The sequence below is a fragment of the Myxocyprinus asiaticus genome, chromosome 3 (genome assembly GCF_019703515.2).
Source record: "Myxocyprinus asiaticus isolate MX2 ecotype Aquarium Trade chromosome 3, UBuf_Myxa_2, whole genome shotgun sequence".
NCBI classification, from domain to species: Eukaryota; Metazoa; Chordata; class Actinopteri; order Cypriniformes; family Catostomidae; genus Myxocyprinus; species Myxocyprinus asiaticus.
The window spans coordinates 11,883,569-11,907,452 of record NC_059346.1 but is presented as its reverse complement, the minus strand read 5'-3'; the positions used below and the strand labels follow the sequence as shown (position 1 = coordinate 11,907,452).

The window sequence follows — 23,884 nt, the reverse complement described above, 5'->3', positions numbered from 1 at the left end:
TGTCTCGGCGTGGGCAGCGCCCTGACACGTAAAGCAGCAATCGTGGCCGTCAGAAGCGGAGAGAAAACGACCGCAACCAGGAATAACACACAAACGGAAAGGCATCTTTAAAAATACGTTCTGTGTGCCGCTGTTTTAGGATTGAAAATATACTCTTTTTAGAATATACTCTTTTGTTTTGTTCTGCCGAGGCACCCAGGGGCATTCTCTGCACTCCACAGGTGCAGAGGGGGAGAAGCCGCTGAAATGCGCCATAAAATCCAGCAGTTTGAGGTGAATTGAATTCAGTGCACTGAATGCAATCGCTCGGCTCCGAAGAGAAAATCTGAATGAGTGGTTGCATGCCAGCTCCTTTTATACCGGTATGTCCGGGGGAGCGGCATACAAATTCCACTCACCAATTTCCATTGGCCTTTTTTCAAAAGGCAGAGGTGTTTAGGGCTCCCAAGAGTGACCCCTAGTGTCACTACATCGACACAACGTCGAGTGAGTGACAGATAGGGAAACGGCTGCATCCAGAGAAGCTAAGTCTTAGAGATAACAGCAAATTGGAAAGATAGTGGTAATGCCAGTCAACCGTTCTCCACATGCTCCTCTTGTGTGGGTATCTTCTTTATAATGGGATTCAGGATTGAGTAGGTGCTGTTGTTTACGATTACTTTGTTCTTCTTAAAGGTTTTCTTCCTGTAATTGTCACTGGGCATTTAAACTAAATTTAACTATTATAAAAAAAATATTTAAAATTCCACAGAGGATTAAACTTAAAATCTCATCTGTTTTTTTTATCTCACATTTGATTTTTATGACACTCAGTTAGGTTCAATTAAATTCTTATGACATAGCCAAACACTGTGCATAGGATTAGTTTTAACCTTTACTGTCACACATACGTGTGCATCCATGAGGAAAATTCTTTAATTGCATTAATTGATATTGGATTGATATGGTTGTATATCAAACTTGTGTTCTAGATATGCAGATATAAAATTATAAAACCTCTATGTTGATTAAATAAAGCTAAGCAATCCCTTTGCCATAGCTCATCTTTCAGGATCAGCATGCATTTTAAATAATTTCATAATCCTAAATTTGTATCTACTATGATCCAGAACTTTTTTTTTCTATTAATGGCATGATGGATGGATATTTGTCCTTTATTTATTCGTTAATAAAATATTTCTGCCTCATGATTCTTTATCACAGTTGCGTTCAGAATGCACTGGAGGGAATCCTATAACTTTTCACAACACAAGAACATTTTGTGTATGTGTGTGTGTGTGTTTGTACAGTTCAACACTGCTCAATAGATGTTTTTTATTTATTTTATTTTTTTTCACATTCTGAGTAAACTCTAGAGACTGTTGTGCCTGAAAATCCCAGGAGATCAGCAGTTACAGAAATACTCAAACCAGCCCATCTGGCACCAAAAATCACTGAGATCAAATTTTTTTTCCCTATTCTGATGGATGATGTGAACATTAACTTAAGCTCCTGACACATATCTGTGTGATTTAATGCATTGCACTGCTGCCACATGATTGGCTGATTAGATAACCACATAAATATACTGTATATATTATAAAAAAAGAAAACTAAATTATGATTTTTTCATTTTATTTTGGGGTACAGTTGGTGATTTAATCACCCTCAGTTCATTTAAAGTGTACCCTTCTCACTATCAATAAGTTATTTTCATGGGAATTGAACCCATAACTTGAGTGTTGCACAATGCCCTACCAGTTGAGCTGCCATTACAATTAATTAATTAATAATAATTATATTTATTTATCACACATACAGTGAAATTATTTTTTTCACATATCCCAGCTAAGCTGGGGTCAGAGTGCAGGGTCAGCCATGATATGGTGCCCCTGGAGCAGATAGGATCAAGGACCTTGCTCAAGGGCCTAACAGTGGCATCTTGGCAGTGCTGGGGCTTGAACCCCCAACCTTCTGATCAGTAACCCAGAGCCTTAACTGCTGAGCCACCACTGCCCCTCTGCCCCATTACCCGAGTATTCACAAGCAGACGTAAAACATGTCATCCCAGCATTTATGTATAATAGTTTCAAATCACATTCATGGGTGGACAAGTCCACTGAAAAAGTAAAACATTTTTATTGCCCTGAATCACTGAAACACTGAAATGTTAATCATTCTTGTGAGCTGATGAATGAGAGGGGAGGGAGTTGTGTGCATCAGTGACTTAAAGAGTGCTCTGTTCCTCCTTATTCCTCTCCCCATAGAAACTAGAGCTCTCTGCAGGAAAGAACCCAAACACTCATCTATCTTCCCCCAGTGTGTGTATGTGTGTGTCTGTGTCTCTGAGTGTGTGTGTGTGTTCTCTGTGCACTCCATTTGTTTACCTCCTAGAGCTCTTATTGAATGAGGAGAGATAGCTAACTCTAAGAGACTAAAGGAATTTCAATTAATTAAATGTATCTTCCTGTCATTCCAATTCAACATTCTATGGAACATGGCCAATTCAATTCAAATTCCAATTCTTAAATGTTGAATTTTGCTAAATCCTGCTAGACAAATTCATATTATTGTCGTAGGAGGTTTTGATTTACTTGGATCACATTTTTTTTTTTTTTTTTTTTTTTGCCTCTCTGTTGCAGTGGAGCTGAAGTTCAATCTGGATCATTATGTGAATAAGCGATATCCTGGCCTGGTCAAGATTGTGAGGAACAGTAAACGAGAGGGACTCATTCGGGCCAGGATTCACGGCTGGAACGCTGCCACTGCTCCTGTTGTGGGCTTCTTCGACGCCCATGTGGAGTTCAACATAGGCTGGTAAGTGGGATTCTCTCTTATTATTTATAAGGCAATTACCTCAGAAATAGGATACAGAAGAACTGAGATGCACCCAGGATGAATTAATGTTTCTGTGGTAGTACCTGGATTTTTGGTAATAAAAGTATTTAAAAGAACTTCTAGGGGTCAGATAAGGTAGAATGGATGCTTGAGGCGTGATTGGCTACATCAGCACAATTCCATTCTTCCATAGACAAATAGTTTTTCAACGATAACTTATAAACTTTAAAGACCGAACTACAGTGGGCTCTGAAGTTGTTCGTCGATGGTATTAGCCTTTGTTGAAGCCTTCAGTCCGCTTGATTTCAACTTCATTGTTTTAAAATTGTGTTTAATAGCCAAATTCCTGGTAAACAACTACACTACCCATGGTTCAGCAGAGAAAGATTACCTAATCAGAGAACCACAGCCAACAAAGCCTGCCAAACAAGTCCAGGAGCAACCGCCTACTTCCATGACACACAATGAATGATGCAATCGAGTTGGTCTCCCTAAACTCTCAAACTACATATACACCGATGAGCCAAAATATTATGACCACTCACAGGTGAAACGAATAACGTTGATCATCTTCTAACAAGACCACATGTCAAGGTTTGGGTAGATTAGATGGTAAGCAAACAATCAGTTCTTGCATGTTGAATGCAGGAGAAATGGGTAAGTAAAGACCTGAGTGACTTTGACAAGGGCCAAATTGTTATCGCCAGATGACTGAGTCAGAGCATCTCTGAAACGGCAAGGCTTGTGGGGTGCTTCCGGTCAGCAGTGGTGAGCAGTGGCGGATATAGGCATGGGTGACTTGGGCAGTTGCCCAGGGCAGCACAAGGCACCCACACAGAACCCCCAACACCTTTGGGGGCATGTTGAAGCGGGTTTCGCCCCGGGGTGCCATACAAGCTAGAACCGCTACTGGTGGTGAGTGCCTACCGACAGTGGTCCGAAGAGGGAGAAAATACAAACCAGCGACAAGGTGTTGGGGACGCAAGGCTCATCGATGCGTTAAGGCAACCAAGGCAATTTCCGTCTGGTCTGAACTGACAGAAGGTTTACCGTGGCACAAGTCACAGAAAATTTTAGTGATGGTTACGGGAGGAATGTGTCACAACACACAGTGCATCACATCCTGCTGCGTATGGGGCTGCGTAGCCGCAGACCGGTCAGAGTGCCCATGATGACCCTTGTCAACCGACGAAAGTGCCTTCAGTGGGCAAGCGAGTGTCAGAACTAGACCTTGGAGCAGTGGAAGAAGGTCACCTGGTCCGATGTGGACGGCCATGTCAAGTGGACGGCCATGTACGTGTGTGCCGTTTACCTGGTGAAGTGATGGCACCAGGATACACTGTGGGAAGACGACAAGCGGAGGATGCTCTGGGCAATGTTCTGCTGGGAATCCCTGGGTCAGGCCATTTATGTGGACATCAATTTGATACATACCACCTACCTTAACATCATTGCAGACCACATACACCCCTTCATGGCAATGGTATTCCCTGATGGCAGTGGCCTCTTTCACCAGAATAATGTGCCCTGCCATATTGCACACATTGTTTGGGAATGGTTTGAGGAACATAATGAAGTGTTCAAGGTGTTGCCATGGCCTCACAACTTACAGGACTTGAAGGATCTTCTGCTAATGTCTTGGTGTCAGATACTAAAGGACACCTTCAGTGGTCTTGTAGAGTCCATGTCTCGGCAGGTCGGCACTGTTTTGGTGGCTCGTGGAGGACCAACAGCATATTAGGCAGGTGGTCATAATGTTTTGGCTCATCGGTATATATCTGTCTATATTGGAATATTTTGCAGTAAACTTAAAATATATCTGTAACACTTTACAGTAAGGCTCCATTTATTAATATTAGTTAACATGAACTAACAATAAGCAATACTTTTACAGCATTTATTAATCTTAGTTAATGTTAATTTCAATATATACTAATACATTTTTAAATTCAAAAGTTGTTTGCTAACATTACTTAATGCACTAGGAACTAAAGTGAACTAACAATGAAACATTTTATTTTTATTAACTAACATTAACATTTAACATTAACATTAATTATTGTTAATTGTTTGTTCATAACGAATGGAACCTTATTGTGAAGTGTTACCAATATATAGTTTCTATACTTATAATCAATGACCTAAAATCAATAGTTTGATATATTTATATAATTTTTAATTTGATTACGTCATTCGCAATTCTTCATTGGATTACGTCATTGTTTGTGCCCTTGTGAAAGACTTCAAATTAAAGTTTGTAAACGCGATTCACCTCGGAGCTGGTTAATTTGGTTCATGGTTTTCAACTCTTTTATGAAATATTCTATGAAAAGCCTACATAAAAATGCGAAAAAATACTTCTGGAACCACGATGGTACTGTTGCGCTTTTTTATTTAGAGCAGGATTTTCAACCACTATGAGTGGGCCTACTCAGCGCATCTCCACAGAAATACGAACCAAACGACTGACAAAATTCTCTATCACTCATTGCTTTTTTGATACCAACTGATGAAGACAAAAACTAAAATTTCCATGGAAGCGATAGAATTTAGCGCTTGTTGCTTTATCGCATGGCATCTGGTTAGGACCCAGTGTTAAGGTAACAACTACACATTTTCAGTTTTGCAAATGTAGTGAAGCTGGTTGATTATGTAAGTCTTGCTGGATAAGATGGTTAAAAAGCCTATTAGGGACACCAGCAAATCAGCATCCCATGATGGCGACCAGCATCCATTACACAAAATATGATGTAAATCCAAATTAGAGTATAAATCCATTGTTTGCTTTCTTAAAAAACAGCTCAGATGTGCTGAGAAATGTTGCAGCGACTGCATTCAGTATCCTTACGTGAACTAAAACATCCTTTGTCTGTCACCTTTGTTAACCCAACAGCTATAATTGCTCGTTAAGGCCTCCCAGTGGAGTAGTATGACCTTCATTTGGGAATTATGGATTAACCATTAATGAGCTTTTCCTCTTTGTTCCACAACATAAATATTTAATGGAGAGATGAGCATGAAAACCAGCCACTCTGTTTGGACTATGATGGTGAAACTGCGGTCGGAAAAACTCATACTTTTTTTTTTTTTTTTTAAGCCAAAACCTGGGTAGATATTAATTTAGTTTTATTATTCCTTCCCTCATGCAAAACTTGCATTGGCATTTCATTTAAATGTGGATTCCTTCTATGTGAGCACAAACATTTCTAGGTGTGAAATGACCATTAGTTCAATGTTTACCTCAGAAAGCAGAATTTGTCAGGGGAGAGATAACTGGGAAATGACATGGGTTTTGTTTTTTAACATACTGTTAGCTTACACAAGCAGTTCTCAGATCAGGTCTGTGGCAGGCATCTGCCTCAATTACACAAAATTAAATTAAATTAAATAACAATAAAAACCACTAATGCGTATACCTGTATGACTCCCAGTGTCCTTAGAAACATGGACTATATAGATATATAGGGGAGATCTTTTTACAGTGAATAATTCTCAGAGTAGGTAAGAAATGTTTAAAGGTTCCTGTAGCTCAACTGGTAGCGCATGGTGCTAGTAATATCAAGATTATGGGTTTGGTTCCCAGGGAATGCACAAATGGATACCCTGAATGCACTGTAAGTTGCTTCAGATAAAAGTGTCTGCCAAATGCATAAAGGTAAATTGCTTTATGGGATTACTTTTGGCTACAAAAAATATTTTGAAAATTTCCACCGTTAATGCCCAGGGGAATTGAAAAAGTTCAATGAATTAATGTTGACACAATTAGTGGGGCATGCTGTCACACTATATCATGCAGATACAGGTCAAGAGATTCAGTTAATGTTCACATCAACCATCAGAATGGGGAAAAAATGTGATCTCAGTGATTTGAACTGTGGCATGATTGTTGGTGACAGATGGGATGGTTTGAGTATTTCTGTAACTGCTGATCTCCTGGGATTTTCACACATAACAGTCTCTAGAATTTACTCCGAATGGTGCCAAAAACAAAAAAACATCCAGTGAGTGGCAGTTCTGTGGACGGAAATTCCTTGTTGATAAGAGAGATCAACAGAGAATGTCCAAACTGGTTCGAAATGACAAAGTCTACAGTAACTCAGGTAACTGCTCTGTACAATTGTGGTGAGAAGAATAGCATCTCAGAATACTATTCTGAGATGCGGGTTGGTGCTGTTTTGGCGGCACGAGGGGGACCTGAACAATATTCGGCAGGTGGTTTTAATTATATATATATATATATATATATATATATATATATATATATATATATATATATATATATATATTATAAAAAATAAAAACAATTATATTCAGATAAATATAATGCATTACATTATTGTGGCAGAGGAGTGAAACATTGATAATACAATACAAAAAGTGGCTTTAGAATCCAATGTATTGTTTTTTGGATATTACAGAACATAAGCCAATCACTGGCCTACAGTTCACAGCAATCAGTTTTGCAAATGAATTTGTCAATCAGACCGAGATTTATTATGAGGGCTTGTCTAAGGACCTGTCAATGTGCACCTGCGTCAGACGGATGCTTTTGTAGTGTCTCACTTTGGTTACGCCACATCATAAACATACAATTATCAGGTCGCTGTGTCAAGTTAATAAATCCTAAATTTGGATTTGCGCTCCATCAAGCTGTGTTTTGTACACAAGAACGCGTCCTCATGTTGTGCTGTCTGCTGAAGGGTTGGTTTGTTCTCTGTATAAGCTGCGCATTGCCTGTACAGTTTCACTTACTGCCCCCTGGAAAAAACAGGTGGTCCTTATTACGGTCCAGGTATATTTTTACGTTATCTTTTATATAATTAATCGCACTATATTAACGCATTAAATCGACAGCCCTAGATAAAATTGATACAAAAAAATCTATTGAATGTTAAAGGAGTGTTCCGTGTTCAATACAATTCTAACTCAGTTAACAGCATCTGTGGCAGAATGTTATTTTCAACAAAAAATTATTTTGACTCATACCTCCTAAAATGGGTTTTAGTAAGGCAATTACAAGGGTAGTTTTTGTCTTTCTAAAGAGCAGCAGACCGATAATTCACAGGACAGTTGCTAATTGCCACAAAAGAGTCGCCTCAAAAATGACCACAGAACTGAATCCTTTATGACCCAGTCTAACAATCATGAGCTTCACAAGCTGAAATGTATGGCAGTGCTGCTGTTCAAAAACCCTTGTTTTCAAGGCCAGCACAAAGAGGTGCATAACCTGGTGTAAGGAGCATATAAACTGGATCCTTGAGCATTGGAAAAAGTATTATGGTCTGACGAGTCATCTTTCACTCTTGTTCCCTCATCACTTCAGGTTCACCAAATCTATTCAACCCACATCCCTGTTGCCAACTGTTACGCACAGAGGGAGATCATAATATTTTAGGCCTAACTTTTATGGATGTTACGCTGTGTGTGGTACTACAATGGCCACATAATATGGAAAAAACAGGTGCTCACTCTGGTGTAAAGACTGTTCTTTTTTATATTTTTATATTTTAGCATCAGAATTTCCCTATACACTGTTAAACAAATGCATGTTTAGCGTTTTCTTTTTTTCCCCAGCCGATCCCCTTACAGATATTCACCATTGTGAGTATTTTCTTTGAAAACTTCCATAACTGCAGTTATTGTTACTATAATGAAACTGTTGTAAGTTTTGAAACATTCTTACACTGTCTGAAGGAGATGCCATATTTATTATGGCTTTCCTCTAACTGTAGTAAAATTACAGTTGCAATACCATGGTAGATTGATGGTAACACCAAAGCATTTTTACATATACTATGGTACTGTATGATTGCCATATTTATCTACTATGGTTTTTACTCCAAGGTACTCCAAGACCATGGTATTGTCTTGGTACCATGTCCAAAAAAACATAATACCATGGTATCATTTTGTCAGTTAACTAATATGAAATTCTGTAACTACAGAAATTGTGGCCTATTTATATTTTAACATTTTCTGCATTGTATTACATGGAGAGGGAAAACAGTTTTGGTATTCACAGATCTTATAATGGGCAAATTTTCCATTCACTGCCTAACACTCTACACCACATGAAATAGCACATGTGCAATTTTATTTTTTAGAATGTAGAGCGCTATCTTGTGAATTATACAATTTTCTAAAGGTGTTCCAGTCTTCAATGTGAGTGACACCTGTGGACAGGTACCTCAGCCAGTAATTGCCCCCTAATTTGAGCTTGTCAGCCTGTCAGGTTCAAGACATACGATGTGTATGCAGTGTGTGTGAATGTGTGTAGTGTGGTGGCATGAAAATACAGTGGCCACTGTATTGGGTCAAACCACATATACCTTGATCAAAGACAAAATCTTTAATTGTTTACATTACATTTACATTTAGTCTGCAGTATTGAACTGCCAAGTTCTCAGAGTACCTAAAGTACTATAAAAGCTAGCACAGAAGAAAGAGACAGAAACTGAATGTTTTTTTTCTTCATTAGTGTGGACTCGTTAAGTGCTCACAGAAGAGATGTGTTTTCAGCTGTTCTTGAATGTTGAGATGGTTTCACCAGATCAGGTGGAGGTTGGAAGCGTATTCCAACACAGAGGAACAGAGAATGTGAATGATTGTGAAATGGACTTTGTGCCTCATTGAGATGGGACCATCAGGCGTCGCTCGTTTGTTAACTGCAGAGAGCGAGTAGTGACATAGAGCTGGATGAGTGAGTTGAAGTAAGAGAGTGCTGTGGTAAGCCATGGGCTGTCCTGAAGGCCAGTGTCAAAGCCTTGAATTTAATGTGTGAAATCAAGAGGGGGATGACGTGAGTCTTCTTTGGTAAATTAAAGACCAGACACGCTGCCCAGTCTGGACCATTTGCAGCAGCATAATTGCACTAGCTGGGAGACCAGCCAACAGAGCATTGCAGAAGTCCAGTCTTGAAATAACTAGAGCTTTTACCAGGAGCTGCGCAACAGATTCAGACAGAAAGGTCTGGTTTTCCTAATGTTGTAAAGCGCAAACCTGCAAGACTGTGCTGTTGTTGTTGTTGTGGGTGGTGAAGATAAGCTGGTCATCAACCACCACTCCCAGTTTCCAGGCTGTCCTGGTTGGAGTTAGTGTAAGTCAAGGCAAGGCAAGGCAAGTTTATTTATATAGTACATTTCATACACAATGGCAATTCAAAGTGCTTTACATAAAAATTATAAAGAAAATACAAGAAACATTAACAATACATTTAATAACAAATAATTAAAAAAAAAATGAAGAAAAGTAATAAAATAAATAAAAAAAGTTAAAATGATTCAAATGAATAAAAAAGAAAAATAATAAAAAAGAAAAAGAATACAGAAATAAAATGATGCAGTGCAATCAGTAAGTGCAGCACAGTACTCAGTGAATAAATGCACAGCTAAACAGAAATCTATACTTGAATGTGACTACTGTTGGAGCACACCTGACCTCTTCTGGAAGCTGGATCCAGCTGTGGGTGGCATAATAGCTAAACGCTGTCTCACCTTGTTTTGAGTGAACCCTTGGTATTTATAACTGAAGTGATCCTAATGATCTGAAAGGTCTGTTAGGTTTATATTCAACAAGCATATATGCAGTGTTAGGTCCTATGCCATTGAGTGATTTATAAACAAGTATTAGTACTTTAAAATCAATTCTAAATGTAACTGGAAGCCAGTGTAAAGACATGAGGACTGGAGTAATATGCTCTGATTTTTTGGTTCTAGTGTGAATCCTAGCAGCAGCATTCTGAATAAGCTGCAAGTGTCTAATGGTCTTTTTGGGAAGGGTGGTGAGAAGTCCATTGCTGTAGTCCACCATACTGATAATGAATGCATGAACAGGTTTCTCTAAGTCTTGACTGGATACAAAATATAGAATTCTAGCTATATATTTTTAGATGATAATAGGCTGATTTAGTTATTGCTTTGATGTGACTACTGAAACTAAGGTCTGACTCCAAAATGACACCAAGATTCCTGACTTGATTTTTTTGTCTACGGACCTCTCGAGTCAAGGTGTATTCACCTTGGGAATTTCACCTTTGTTGCCAAATACAATGAACTTTGTCTTGTTGTTGTTTAACTGAAGGAAGTTTCGGCACATCCAACTGTTGATTTCATCAATGCACTTGCACAAAATGTCTATGGGGCTGTAGTCATTTGGCGATAGGGCTAGGTAAATCTGGGTGTCGCCTGCATGCTAAACTATGGTAAGCAATTTGGTTCTTTTTCATAATTTGGCCTAGTGGGAGCATATATAGGTTAAACAGGAGCAGTGCAAGAATTGAGCCTTGTGGGACTCCACACGCCTTGGATGTACACTCAGATTCATAGTTGCCTATGTTCACATAGTAACCCCTCCCATCTAGATATGACCTGAACCAGCTGAGGACCATCCCAGAGAGCCCTACCCTGTATTCCAAACTGTCTAGGAGAATGTTGTTGTCAACATTGTCAGAGGCAGCACTGAGATCTAGCAATACCAGCACTGATATTTTGTCTGAATCAGTATTTAGCCGAATATCATTAAGTATATTTATAAGCTGAGTGACTCCAGCCAGGTCTCCTAAGCAACCAAATTGGCCCGGTTGCTAGGGAGGGTAGAGTCACATGGGGTAACCTCCTCGTGGTCATGATTAAGTGGTTCTCGCTCTCAATGGGGCGTGCGGTAAGTTGTGGGTGGATCGCGGAGAGTAGCATGAGCCTCCACATGCTGAGTCTCTGTGGTGTCATGCACAGCAAGCCACGTGATAAGATGCATGGATTGACTGTCTCAGAAGCGGAGGCAACTGAGACTGGTCCTCTGCCACCCAGATTGAGGTGAGTAACTGCGCCACCACGAGGACCTAGTAAGTAGTAGTAGTGGGAATTGGGCCTTGCAAAATTGGGGAGAAAAAAAAAGTATATTTATAAGTGCCGTCTCTGTGCTGTGATGTGGTCGGAAACTAGACTGGAAATTGTCCAAGAAGTCATTTGATTTTAAGAATTTGTTCAGATGATTGAAAACAACCTTTTCAATGATCTTGCCTATGAAAGGAAGATTTGAGGTTGGTTTGTATTTGTTTAATATATACAGGTAGTTATACAGATTGCTCTTTTTTTAGAAGGGGCTTGACAACTGCAGTTTTTAGGGACTTCGGAAACGTGCCAGAAAGGAGTGAGCCACTGACTATTTCTAACAGATCTTTTTCCAAACAGTTAAACACATTTTTGAAACATTATGTGGGGAGTGTGTCAAGATAGCCGGTTGACGTTTTAAGATGCTGTACTATTTCTTCCAGGGTTTTGCCATCAATTGCCTTAAAATCAGACATAATGACTAATTTACGAAGTTTTTGTGGTGGGTTCTGTTTGACTTAGCAACATGAAGAAGAACTGATCACCATTTTAATATCATTGATCTTCATGAAAAAATAATTCATTGCATTTTCTGTTAGACAGCATTTCCCTGGGAACCTGTGTTGGGGGGTTAGTTAGTTTCTCTACAGTTGCAAAAAGAGTGTGGGTGTTGTTTACATTGCTTTTTATAATGTTTGAGAAGTCCAAATTCAAAGTGTAGTTAAAACAAGATCATTAATGAGGTTCTGGTCAACAGATGGGTTGACTGGGATCACAAGGAGAATTGTTTTGGTAAGGTTGAGCTGAAGGTGGTGTTCCTTCATCCTGGCCAAGATCTCCGAACGGCAGGCAGAGATACGAACTGAGAAGTTGGGGTCATCAGGCTGGAATGACAGGTACAGCTACATATCATATGCGTAGCAGTGGTATGTGCCTTAATGATAGGTCCAAGTGATTTTTTGTAGATTGAGAACTGGAGGGGTCCAAGCACTGATCCCCAAGGAACACCAGTGGTTACATTCTTCTCTCCAAGAGACCTTGAAGGATGTGCCTTTGAGGTATGACTCAAACCATCCAAGCGCAGTTCCTGTGATGCCCAGGTTGGAGAGGGTGGACAGGAGGATCTGGTGGTGCACTGTGTCAAAAGCAGCAGCCAGGTAAAGGAGAATAAGGAAAGATGATTTGGAGTTAGCTCTTGACAGTCATTTGGAGTTAGCTCTTGCCAGCTCTTGACTCAAAGTAATTCATTAGGCTACATTTTTAAAAACATCTCAACTTTCACCAAAAAGCTAACTGACTATTAACCACAGCTTCTACAGAGAATTCTGTAGATAATTTAATGAATCCTTACATGATATTTAAAAATGTATTTAAAGGTAGCGTGTGTAATTTTTTTCAACAACTGTAAGCTAATCGTAGGTTGACTTACTTGTGCCGTTTTCAGAGCATTGCTCTGTTTGTTTAAGTGAACCGAACTGTCAACTTCTGGCTCGACCAATAGTGCAAGTTTTGGTTTGGGAACATGGTTTATCCGTTCAATAGCAGACAGAGGTGAGGCAAAAAGGGTGGCAGGATTGTTTGGAAAATCTGTTGGTAGTGGTGTGGAAATCACACACTTGACCTCACTTTTGGAAACCCATTTAAATGGTTTGATGAATGCAATTTTCTTTCCTGCTTTGACATATTTCCTGTTGAAACAGGAAGTATTTAAAATGGATTTTTTTCTTTCTTTTTTTTTATAGCCAATAGCCTTTTGTTTACATCACAACCCAGCTAGTTTGCTAGTTGGTTGCAGAGATTAAGAGTAGGTGACATTCTCTTTCTAGAAAGCATTTAATTGGATGAAAACATTGCAGACAAGATGAGTCATCAATAATGTTGGTCCATTTTCTCAGGAGAGAATGACTTTATTTTAAATGTGTATATCTGCAAAAAGTTTATTTAGTGAACTTTTAGTCATACACCTGCATCTATACATGGTCACAAAGGTAACAGACATTGACTTAAAGCCACAAAACATTGATTTTTATTTCATGGAATCTTATAGTTCAGCTGTCTAAACTGGAAAACATGCACTTCCCACCTAAAAAACAAACAAACAATGGAAACCCATACAGGAATTCTAATTATTTAATGGTAATATGGGAAATGTTTTGGTTTTAATGGAAACTAAAATGGTCCCTGTGGGCCTTTAGTGGTAATGTGTTGGCTTCTGTTGGTGGCATGTTTTGTCTAGTGGATAACATAAGAGACCAATACATATCTGTAATGGAAAATAATATAAACCATTAAATCCTTATGCAATATGGCCCAGAATACAAGTGGAATCCATTAGAATCTATTATAATGATTCTATAGTTCCTTTTTTCAGCAGGGTTTTGCTAGTCACAATTGGTGCATATTTAAAAATGCATTGTACATCTGTATCACAGTATTATGCCTCTAATAGAATTTCATTATTTATAAAACACACTTAACCTTTGTAGAATGGCTCGGCACAGTGGTCAGTATGAACACAGGAGAAGCCTCTGTTTGAATATTATTGATTATTCATTACTTGGATCTTTCATACGCTGCTGCTGAATTCTGAAATGCATCGAGTGTATGTGTCTGCGCCATTAGGCAGTTGACTGATAATTGATATCATCGAGGCCTTGTCTGTTGAGTTTATTCATCTGAAATCTCTGTCCAGCCTCCCACCGCTGTAACCTTTTGCCCCGTCCTCTATTCGTTCTGTTCTTACTGTTCACCATTCTGTTTGACACTGATTCTGTTATCTCTCATCTCTATGTCTCTCTCTCTTGATCTCTATCTGTTACACCAGGGGTCTTCAACCATTTCCAGGCCAAGGACACCTTGGTGGGTAGAGAGACTGAATAAAATTGAGTGTTGCATTTTATGCCTAAAAAAAGTGGATGGTAGGCTACCATAGTATTGTATGTATACCTCATGATGTTTACATTGCAAAGCCATTGAAATAATCATTAAATGCTGCCCTGCTGAAAAGACCAGCTAAAACCAGCGTAAGCTGGTTGGCTGATTTTAGCTGATCGCCCAGCCTTGTCATAGCTGGTCAGGCTGGTTTTTAAGGGGTTTTGAACCCTTTTTTTAACTGGTCAGTCTGGTCATGCTGATCTTAGCTGGTAAGGCTAAGAATAATGTTGATTTGAGAGTCACCGTCTTGTGTGTGTGGTATGTCAAGGACCATGTATACCATCTTGATAGTGCCTTATATCATCTGCTTTCTTTCTGAAAGCAGGCTGTCATCTGCTCAACCGCACAGCATGACCAACGCAAAGCAGATGCGTTTACTCACGTGACCCTCCACTGCAGCGCTGTTGAACCTGATGTGTATCATGCTTTGAGCGGCTCGTGATGAGCAGTGGTGGTGTGAAGGGTTTGTCCGAGCTGCGCACTTCTGCTGACTAGTGCTGTTTAGTCACACTTTAAGATTTGCGAAGGACTTCAACATGTCGATAATTCATACTCCTGTCTCTCGCTGTCGCTCGCATGCGAGTGAGTGATTATTACAGATGCTACCAATGGTGGATCAATCAACAATTCGCAGACCGCATAAATAATTACTTGAGTAAGAGTAAGAAAGTATCCAATTAAAAGAGTACTCAAGTAGTGAGTAACTCGTTACTTTCACAAATGACATAATAGACGTTTACTCCCCTATATTCCATTACATAATACACATTGAACATGTATTACAGAATTATTATTATTATTATTATTAATGGAAATTCTGTCATCATTCACCATCATGTTGTCCCAAACCCATATGAATTTCTTTCTTCCGTGCAACACAATAAGGAGATATTAGACAGAATGTTTGCATGAGTCATTATTTACTTTCAGAGAATGTTTTTTTCTCCATATTTTGAAAGTGAATGGTGACCGAGACTGTCAGTCCCTAACATTCTGTCTAACATATTTTGTGTTCCGCATAATACAAACGTCACACTGGTTTGGAACAACATGAGGGTTGGGAAATTTTCACAGAATATTAAATTATGGCTGAGCCATCACTTTAAAGAGATAGTTTACCCAAAAATGAAAATTCTCTCATTTATTCACCCTCATGCCATCCCAGATGTGTATGACTTCCTTTCTTCTGCAGAACACAAATTAAGATTTTTAGAAGAATATTTTAGCTCTGTAGGCCAAAATTTTGATGCTCCAAAAAGCACATGAAGGCAGTATAAAAGTAATCCATAAGACTCCAGTGGTTAAATCCATGTCTTCAGAAGTGATATGATAGGTTTGAGTGAGAAACAGATCAATATTTGTAATTTTTTGCTAGACAGCAGAAGGCGATATGCAGAGAAGAATGTGAATAACCAAAAACACAAGAAGAAGAATATGAAAGTGATCTGTTTCTCTCTTTCTCATCCACACCTATCAAATCGCTTCTGAAGATACTGATTTAACCACTGGAGTCTTATGGATTACTTTTATGCTGACTTATTGTTTGTTTGTTTAGCTTTAAAAGGTTGCCACCCATTCACTTGCCTTGTATGGACCTACAGAACTGAGAAATTCTTCATATACATCTGAGGTGGCATGAGGGTGAGTAAATAATGAGAATTGTAATTTTTTGGGTGAACTATCCCTTTAAGGGCTCTTGTCAGATCTGGATGAATTTGGTTTGGAAGCATTTCTAGTAATTATTACAGTAAAAACGTGAAAATGTCCCACAAGGACATTTTATATAATGCTGAAATATAAACCAAAGCAAGTAGTTACAGTTTTCAGTGTTGAAAGAATTTAGATTATTAGTTCTGTACAACAGTACCGCTGCTCTCTAAATGCAGAGTACGCAGCCTAGTGCGTAGGGCACCAACCCAGGTCCTGGAACACTCGCTGTGTCTGAAACTGCCCCCATCCACTATATAGTGCACTATTTCGTGTGTCTGCTATTTTGTAGGATTGTCTGAATTCTGAGTGAGCCACTCGTACCCTACTTTTGTTCACTCATTATTACCCACAATGCAGTCTAATTTCAAGTGTACAATTGATGTACACTCGACAACAGTTAATTTCCCATAATCCACTATGGGGAAGATGTACCAGGTGGGAGTTTACTGCTTCCTTCACTCCTGCAATGTTTTATTTCATGCTGAATGTAATAAATTACTTTTTGACAAATCATTACTTGATTAAAATAACATAATAACATATAGAGAGGCAAAACATACAGATACATTTTAAAATGTACTCTTTATTTGATAAAATGTATTTACTCTTTATATTAACACACAGTATATATTAAAAATGGCAATCAGAATGAAGATTTATTGTATTAATATATTATTTAATAAGAATAACAAGTAAGGCCCAAGTATTTTAAAATGACGTTTCTGCAACAGCCCCAGAGCTCCGACACTCGGTGTATACGTCAGCGTCCAAATCACTCACTCATTTCGTTCACTCACTGCTGAGATATAGTGCACTAACTGCCATTCACTATATAGGAAATAGTGAATGAGTGAACGATTTCGGTTACAGCCAGTCTCTCTTCACCATACGATCGCCGCACGCCTGCACATCTCACATGCGTGCGCCCCGCTCACCTCGCTGTGAACACGCAGAAATGCTGTCTTTTCACGCTCCAGTTGTCGATCACGCAAATGGCAGAGCAAAATGAATTTATTTACACTCAACTTGGATGTTTACATGGATTTATACAGTTAATCCGCCTGAAGTAGCTGTGATAGTTTCCAGTACCCCCGCGAGGGCGCAGGGTAAATGCGTAAATACTGTTCATGACAGGATGCAGGACAAAGCGCACTGATATATTGGTGCACTGATTTAAAAATGTACACTTAAAAACTGATGTCATAAGAGCCCAGTTACATTATCACCCTGAAAATGACCATCTCATTACACAGAAAAGCCCGCATTAAGATTAGAGCCAAAACTTACCTCAGTGTGCTGCCTTAAGTTGGAGCTGTGATTTTAATCTTGAAATATCCGTTTGTCTTGGTGTTTAATGAAGGCGTTGCATGATGAAACTGCTCGTATGGAAAATTAAGAGAGACTGATTTCTGAGGTGCTGTGACAGTTGATTGCATAGTTCCAATTTTATTTCTGATTATTTCAATTTTATCAGTAAAGAAATTTCTATTCTTCAAAAGTCATTACTATTGTGCTGTGACAGAATATCTGGTTCAGTCGATGCTTTATTCCTAACCATTTTAGCCACATTACTGAATAAACACCTAGGATTGTTGTGGTTATGTTCTATGAGTTTGTTTAATATGCTGACCTGGCAGATTTTAGTGCCTGTCTGTAGCTACAGACACTATCCTTCCATGCACCACGAAATACGAAAGATTTTGTATTCTTCCACTTGTGCTCCATTTTCCAAGCTGCTCTCTTGAGAGCATGTATGTGATCATTGTACCATGGTGCAGGGCGTTTTTCTTGCATTTTCTTGAATTGAATGGGGACGACGCTATCAAGAGTGCTAGAGAAGACTGTATTTATATTTTGTGTTATTACATCAAGTTCTTCTAGATTTTTTGGCTTACTGAGTATGTGAGACAATTCTGGAAGAGTATTAGTGAAGCTATCTTTAGTGGTCGAAAAATAGTTCTACCTGAACGATAGCGTGGTGTAGATTGAGTGACATTAGCTGATTGCAGCAAACAGGAGACGAGGTAATGATCTGAGATGTAATCACTCTGTGGTAGAATTTCTGTAGTATCAACATCAACTCCATATGACAGAATTAAATCTATCATATGATTATATCGATGAGTTGGTGCTGTCACATTTTGTCTGACTCCAAGAGAGTTGAGAATATTGATAAATGCTAATCCCAATGTTTCGTTTTCATTATCAGTGTGAATGTTGAAGTCACCAACAATTAAAGCTCTATCTACATTAACTACCATATCTGATAGAAAATTTGCAAATTCACCAAGGAAATCTGAGTATGACCCTGGTGATCTTTATACTGTAGCAAGTGCAAAAGATGACTTTTTATTTATATCTGACAGTGTCACATTAAGCATTATTAGTTCAAAAGACAAACTTATATCCTGTCCTCTGAGTAACAAACTTCACTGTAAATTGTAGCAACACCTCCTCCTCAACCCTTCAGAAGAGGCTCATGTTTATAAAAATAACCTGAGGGAGTAGATTCATTTAAACTAATATTTTAATCTGGATTAAGCCAGGTTTCAGTCAAACATAGCACATCCAAACTATGATCTGTAATAATTTCATTTACAATTAGTGTTTTGGTAGAAAGAGATCTAATGTTTAGTCTACCTTTATATGATGTTTTTTTTTTTTTTTTTTTTTCAAGTTTGACCTTAATCAAATTTTTTCTAAATTATTTTGTGAGGGGTTTGTATTTGTTAGTTCAGGGAACAGACACAGTCTCTATATGATATCTAGGTGATACAGTCTCTATGTGTTGTAGTTTATGTGACCTGTGTGATGTCTCAAGGCAGCTAGCAGACGTTCGGATTAACCAGTTTGTCTGCTTCCTGACCTGGGCCCCAGTTAGTCAAATACTATCACTATTAAGACCATGAGCCAAATTACTAGACAGGAGAACGGCACCTTCCCTGGAGGGATGGAGTCTGTCTCTATTTAGCAGGTCAGGTCTACCCCAAAAACTCTTCCAATTGTCTGTAAATCCTATGCGATTCTCCAGACACCACTCAGACATCCAGCAAAAATTGCAAGCTACCGCAAATAATGCAGAGATTGGATGAATTTTCAAGAATTCTTGTGATCGCAAGATTTCAAAATCCTGGAGGGACTGAACCTTTTACCACTTACGCATTTTTGCAGTCCACCGCCAAAGCAACTGGTTGGCAGAGGCTTCTGCTTGGTTTCAGTCATAATTTATTTATTATATTATTGATATAATTAATATTCAATTTATTTATATATATTTTTTAAATGCTATCTCTACCAAAAAAAATTAAAAAAAATAAAAATAGGTTAAAAAAGATTTTTACCATATAAAGGGCCTGAGGAGCATCCTTATTTTTGAGCCCTGTAATGATTTCCAGAAAGGGTGGTTGTGGAGCGCATTTAGACATTTCTAAAAGTAGACATGTTATAATGGTTGTTGTGCCCTTGAGCGGGAATACTGGTTAATCATTATCTTTATTTTTTGCAATTCCGTTTGGCGACAATAGTGGTGAAGGAATTACACACTTCATTGTTTGTTTGTTTTTCTGTGGATTGTGGATATTTACAGTTTTTTCTGAATTGCTGAAACACTAAACCCCATTCTCTGATCCAAATGCTCAGTGGCCTAAACTCATTTGTTGAATCAATCACTCTTTTGGCAAAACCTTAAACAAGTTCAGGTAGTTAGACCTAGACCTGAACCATTTGCAGATCTCATCCACACTTTTTGCAAAACTCTAAACACATTCTCACTCACTAAAACTCTGCTTGTGTTGCAAAACGGTAAACATGGGCATACAGTTGTCATCATTAACACACAATGAGTCAAAATTGTTCACACTTGTTTCTAATGAGGTTATCAAACAAAATACACGAATCACGAAGACGTGATGCTGAGGCAGAATGAATCTCTCATTTACTTTGATTTTGCAGTTGTACAAAATTTTTGAGTGTACTGTAATGTGCTTTTCATTTAGAGTTTTCTTTGTTCTTTGGTCTTTTGCAGTTGAACTACTGTATTTTTACAGTATGCTGGTGCTGAATAAACAGACATTCAATACTGTATTACTTGCAGTATTTACAGAATGCAATATATTCACTGTACTAAGTTGTGATTACTATACTTTTTTTTACATTATTGCAAAATGTGATTACTATATACAATAAACATTCTTTCTGTAACTACATGCCCTGGATGCTGTGTTCTCCATTTTTTTTAATGTAGTTTCTAATGAATGCTCTGTAGTGTTTATATATTGACTGGCTGTGTGTAAGATCTGAAAGCATTGTTTGATTTTGAGCACAGATTAAATGGTTTTGAGGCGATTGTTTGATATTGCCAGAAGAGTCTGGGGTTTTGTGAATCTAGTTTGAAGATTTAGTTTTGTGCTTAAAGTTGTTAGAAAATGGGTGAAGGTTTCAAGAAATTGTTAATAGCAGTTGTGAAAAACTGTAATAATGGCATATTCATTGTATACTGTACTATACCAGCCATCTCTGGTATAAAAGCACCCACAACTCCATGCAACAAAGTGATTATTCTTGAATTAGATATGAATTCTAGAATATGTACTACAGACCACCTTGTGCGCCTCCACATTTGCTGAAATGGATGTGATAACTGCAGCCATAAATATATTCATTAGCAAAGGTGCCAAAACATCCCATTCTTCACATTATGGCTGTACAGGGTGGCAGAGACTGATAACTGAGATGGCTGATGTGGGTCAGACACTAACATTGTTGGAGGGGAGATGCAGGTCTTGGTTCACTCACACACTCTGGTTAAAGAGAAGAGTGGGTGTGTTACAGAGCTGCTCTTTGTGTGTGTCTGGGTGTATGTGTAGTATGTGTATGTCTAAGAGATTTAGCTGACTCTGTGTAAGTTGTGTGTTGCAGAGTTGGCTGACACTGGGAAAAACAGTGTATGCTGAGAATAAAAATGCCAGTTGATGGTTTATCTAGTTGCTTTATGGTTTCTTTTTGTGACTTGGTTTCTTAAATGGCTGTAGCTGAATCCCAATTTTTATATTTCTAATTGTTGACACATACCATCTCTAAAATCATAACCTTAAATGTAATTAATTAATTAATTAATTTAGATTCATACATTTAACTTATGTGGCAGCTTTGCTTTGCCCTCCTATTTGTTGTTATTTTTCTACAACTAATTAAGTTCTACAAACCATCACAAAGTACTCTTTGTCAATAGAGCAAGGTGTTATGGCCAACATTAGTTCAAAAGTACACACAGATGCACATTTTAAAAATCCACTAAAAATAGAATGCAATCTGGGAACAATTTGAGTTGTAGGTATTAGGGATGTGCGAGACTAGTCGACTAGTCGACTAAACGGTTCGGATGCTGCTAGTCGACACTGGAATTCCTAGTCGGTTAATATTTCCCCCCATTAAACTGATAATAATTTTTACACATTTACGTTTGGCTTTATATATTTACAGAGGCTGCACTTAAATTACTGTCATATTAATGTTACATATTTTAAATAGAATTAATAATACAAATATTATTTAAAAAAGAGGGTTATCTGGAGCAGATACAGAGTTTAATTTCACCTCAGTCTGCACGTGCTTCTTCCCTCTCTCACTCGCGGTGTGCGCAGGCAAATGTCCTCTCGCTAGACAAGCAAACTCAGCAAAGTAGTTATGAAATCACTTCGGTGGTGCGGGAATCGGCTTTCCAAATGTTTGAAAGTCCCTAAGGATGTTTTCACATTTGAGTCTTCTTTACATCTGTGCATCTATGCATTTGCCGCTGAGCAGGCTTTTTCAAGCGCAGGACAGCCACCTTAGGTGTGTTAAGTCCCGTCTTTCACCGGACCATGTCGACGTGTTAATTTTACTCATCAAAAAAATTATGCCTTTGAGTTAGTAGTCTAGAAAATAACTGTTTTAGACTAGGTGTGCATTTTTTTTAATCTGCTGATTAAGAAGGCTATTTTCAACGAGGTGCCAACTGCTTAATGTGTTAAACTATCTTTCATTCTGTGTGCACGTCATGTTTAGAATACATTAGGTTTATTGTAGGCTACATCACAGGCATATTTTTTCTATCCTATAGCTACTTTTTTTTTTTTACATCTTAACTGTTTTTGGTTAACGTTCTTTACCGAACAGCTGTCATATTAGATCAATGGTTAATGCACGACTGCACGTCGTGAAATACACGCAACTTTTCAGCACATTTTCTTTCTCTCTCATAGATTTGGCTTAGTCTACCTGTTAATTATTTTCAACAATGTCCTGACTGTTTTAATATGTTAAGTAACTTTTACTTGGTAATTTCCATTTAGAACAGGCTTTTAATGGTTGTTCCATTGATCCTGCACTATTCATTCAATTGTTTTCAATAAATATGTCTATTACATATTCGCTAATGTTGATTCAGTGAATGCATGTCATGTTCTATATTTAATGTACAATGATCATAATTCAAGGCGAGCACGTCACAGATAAATGCCCCTTTTCAGTGGAATTTAGCATCGGATTTGGAATAGATTAAGACATTTTTTATTTTATTTTTTTTTGACTGTTTTCTGAAGGTTGGTTTCTCTTTAGAATAGTCGACTAGTCGGTTATAAAACTTCCGTTTAAGTCGTAGCGCACATCCCTAGTAGGTATATAGTATGTATTGTGACATTATGCTATGAGATTAATCAATTTGATTGTACATCTAGATATTGCAGAGAGTGATTTAACAGCATTAAAGTGCATTGACAAAGTTGTCAGTTATCAGTGTAATATTTACTTGAACTGAACACCACATCCCTCCAGCATTACTAGTGATAGGCCTACGTACTGTATGTACATGAGTAATTTCCATTAGATTATATGTTACATGCACTACATTACAAACAGTAGTTTGTATATATATATATATATCCTTACATTTATATAGTGCTTTTCTAGGCACTCAAAGTGCTTTACATAGTATAGGGGTCCTCAACCACCACCAATGTGCAGCATCCACCTGGATGATGCGACGGCAGCCATTGTGTGCCAGAACGCTCACCACACACTAGCAATTTTATATATACATATTGCCTTGAAAAAGTACTCAGCCCCCAGTGCAGTTTTCAAATTTTTTGTCTGATTAAAAATTTAGATTATATTAAATTATGATTTTTTTTTCCCCCCAGGTTGAACACAGTATTGTATATCATGACAAATACAAAAAATGTCCAAGTATCTTTAAGTTAAAAAAAATTAATAAAACCTATAACAAAACAAAAAATTTGAGAGTAAAAAAAGTATTCATACCCTTCATAATTATTAGGTTAACCTTGCTCTGGTGCAAGATATTGTCTTATAAACATAATCCAATTTGTTACTATAGTCTCCACTAGTGTTGGAAATTAGTGGATCAGCTGCTTTCAATTACTTCATGAGCATAAATACCTTCCCTCTCCAAAAGATCAAACTGTATAGTTGGATTTTTCACAAAAAGGGGCTGTACGGGAGAGTGTCTTGGAAGAATCCTGATGAGACTAAAGTGGAAATTTTTGGCTTAAAACACTAAACGGTATGTGTGGCGCAAAGCAAACACTGCACATCAG

General features: G+C 38.0%; 1 protein-coding gene across 2 annotated transcripts in view; it reads left to right on the top strand.

Moving 5' to 3' along the window:
* LOC127425361 (polypeptide N-acetylgalactosaminyltransferase 9) overlaps nt 1-23,884 on the top strand; it is a 153,475-nt gene that overhangs the window by 47,536 nt on the left and 82,055 nt on the right. For both annotated transcript variants that reach the window (XM_051671287.1, XM_051671294.1), the window contains one exon: nt 2,622-2,796. In XM_051671287.1, coding sequence (XP_051527247.1) covers nt 2,622-2,796 — 175 coding nt within the window. The remainder of the gene's footprint in view (nt 1-2,621; nt 2,797-23,884) is intronic.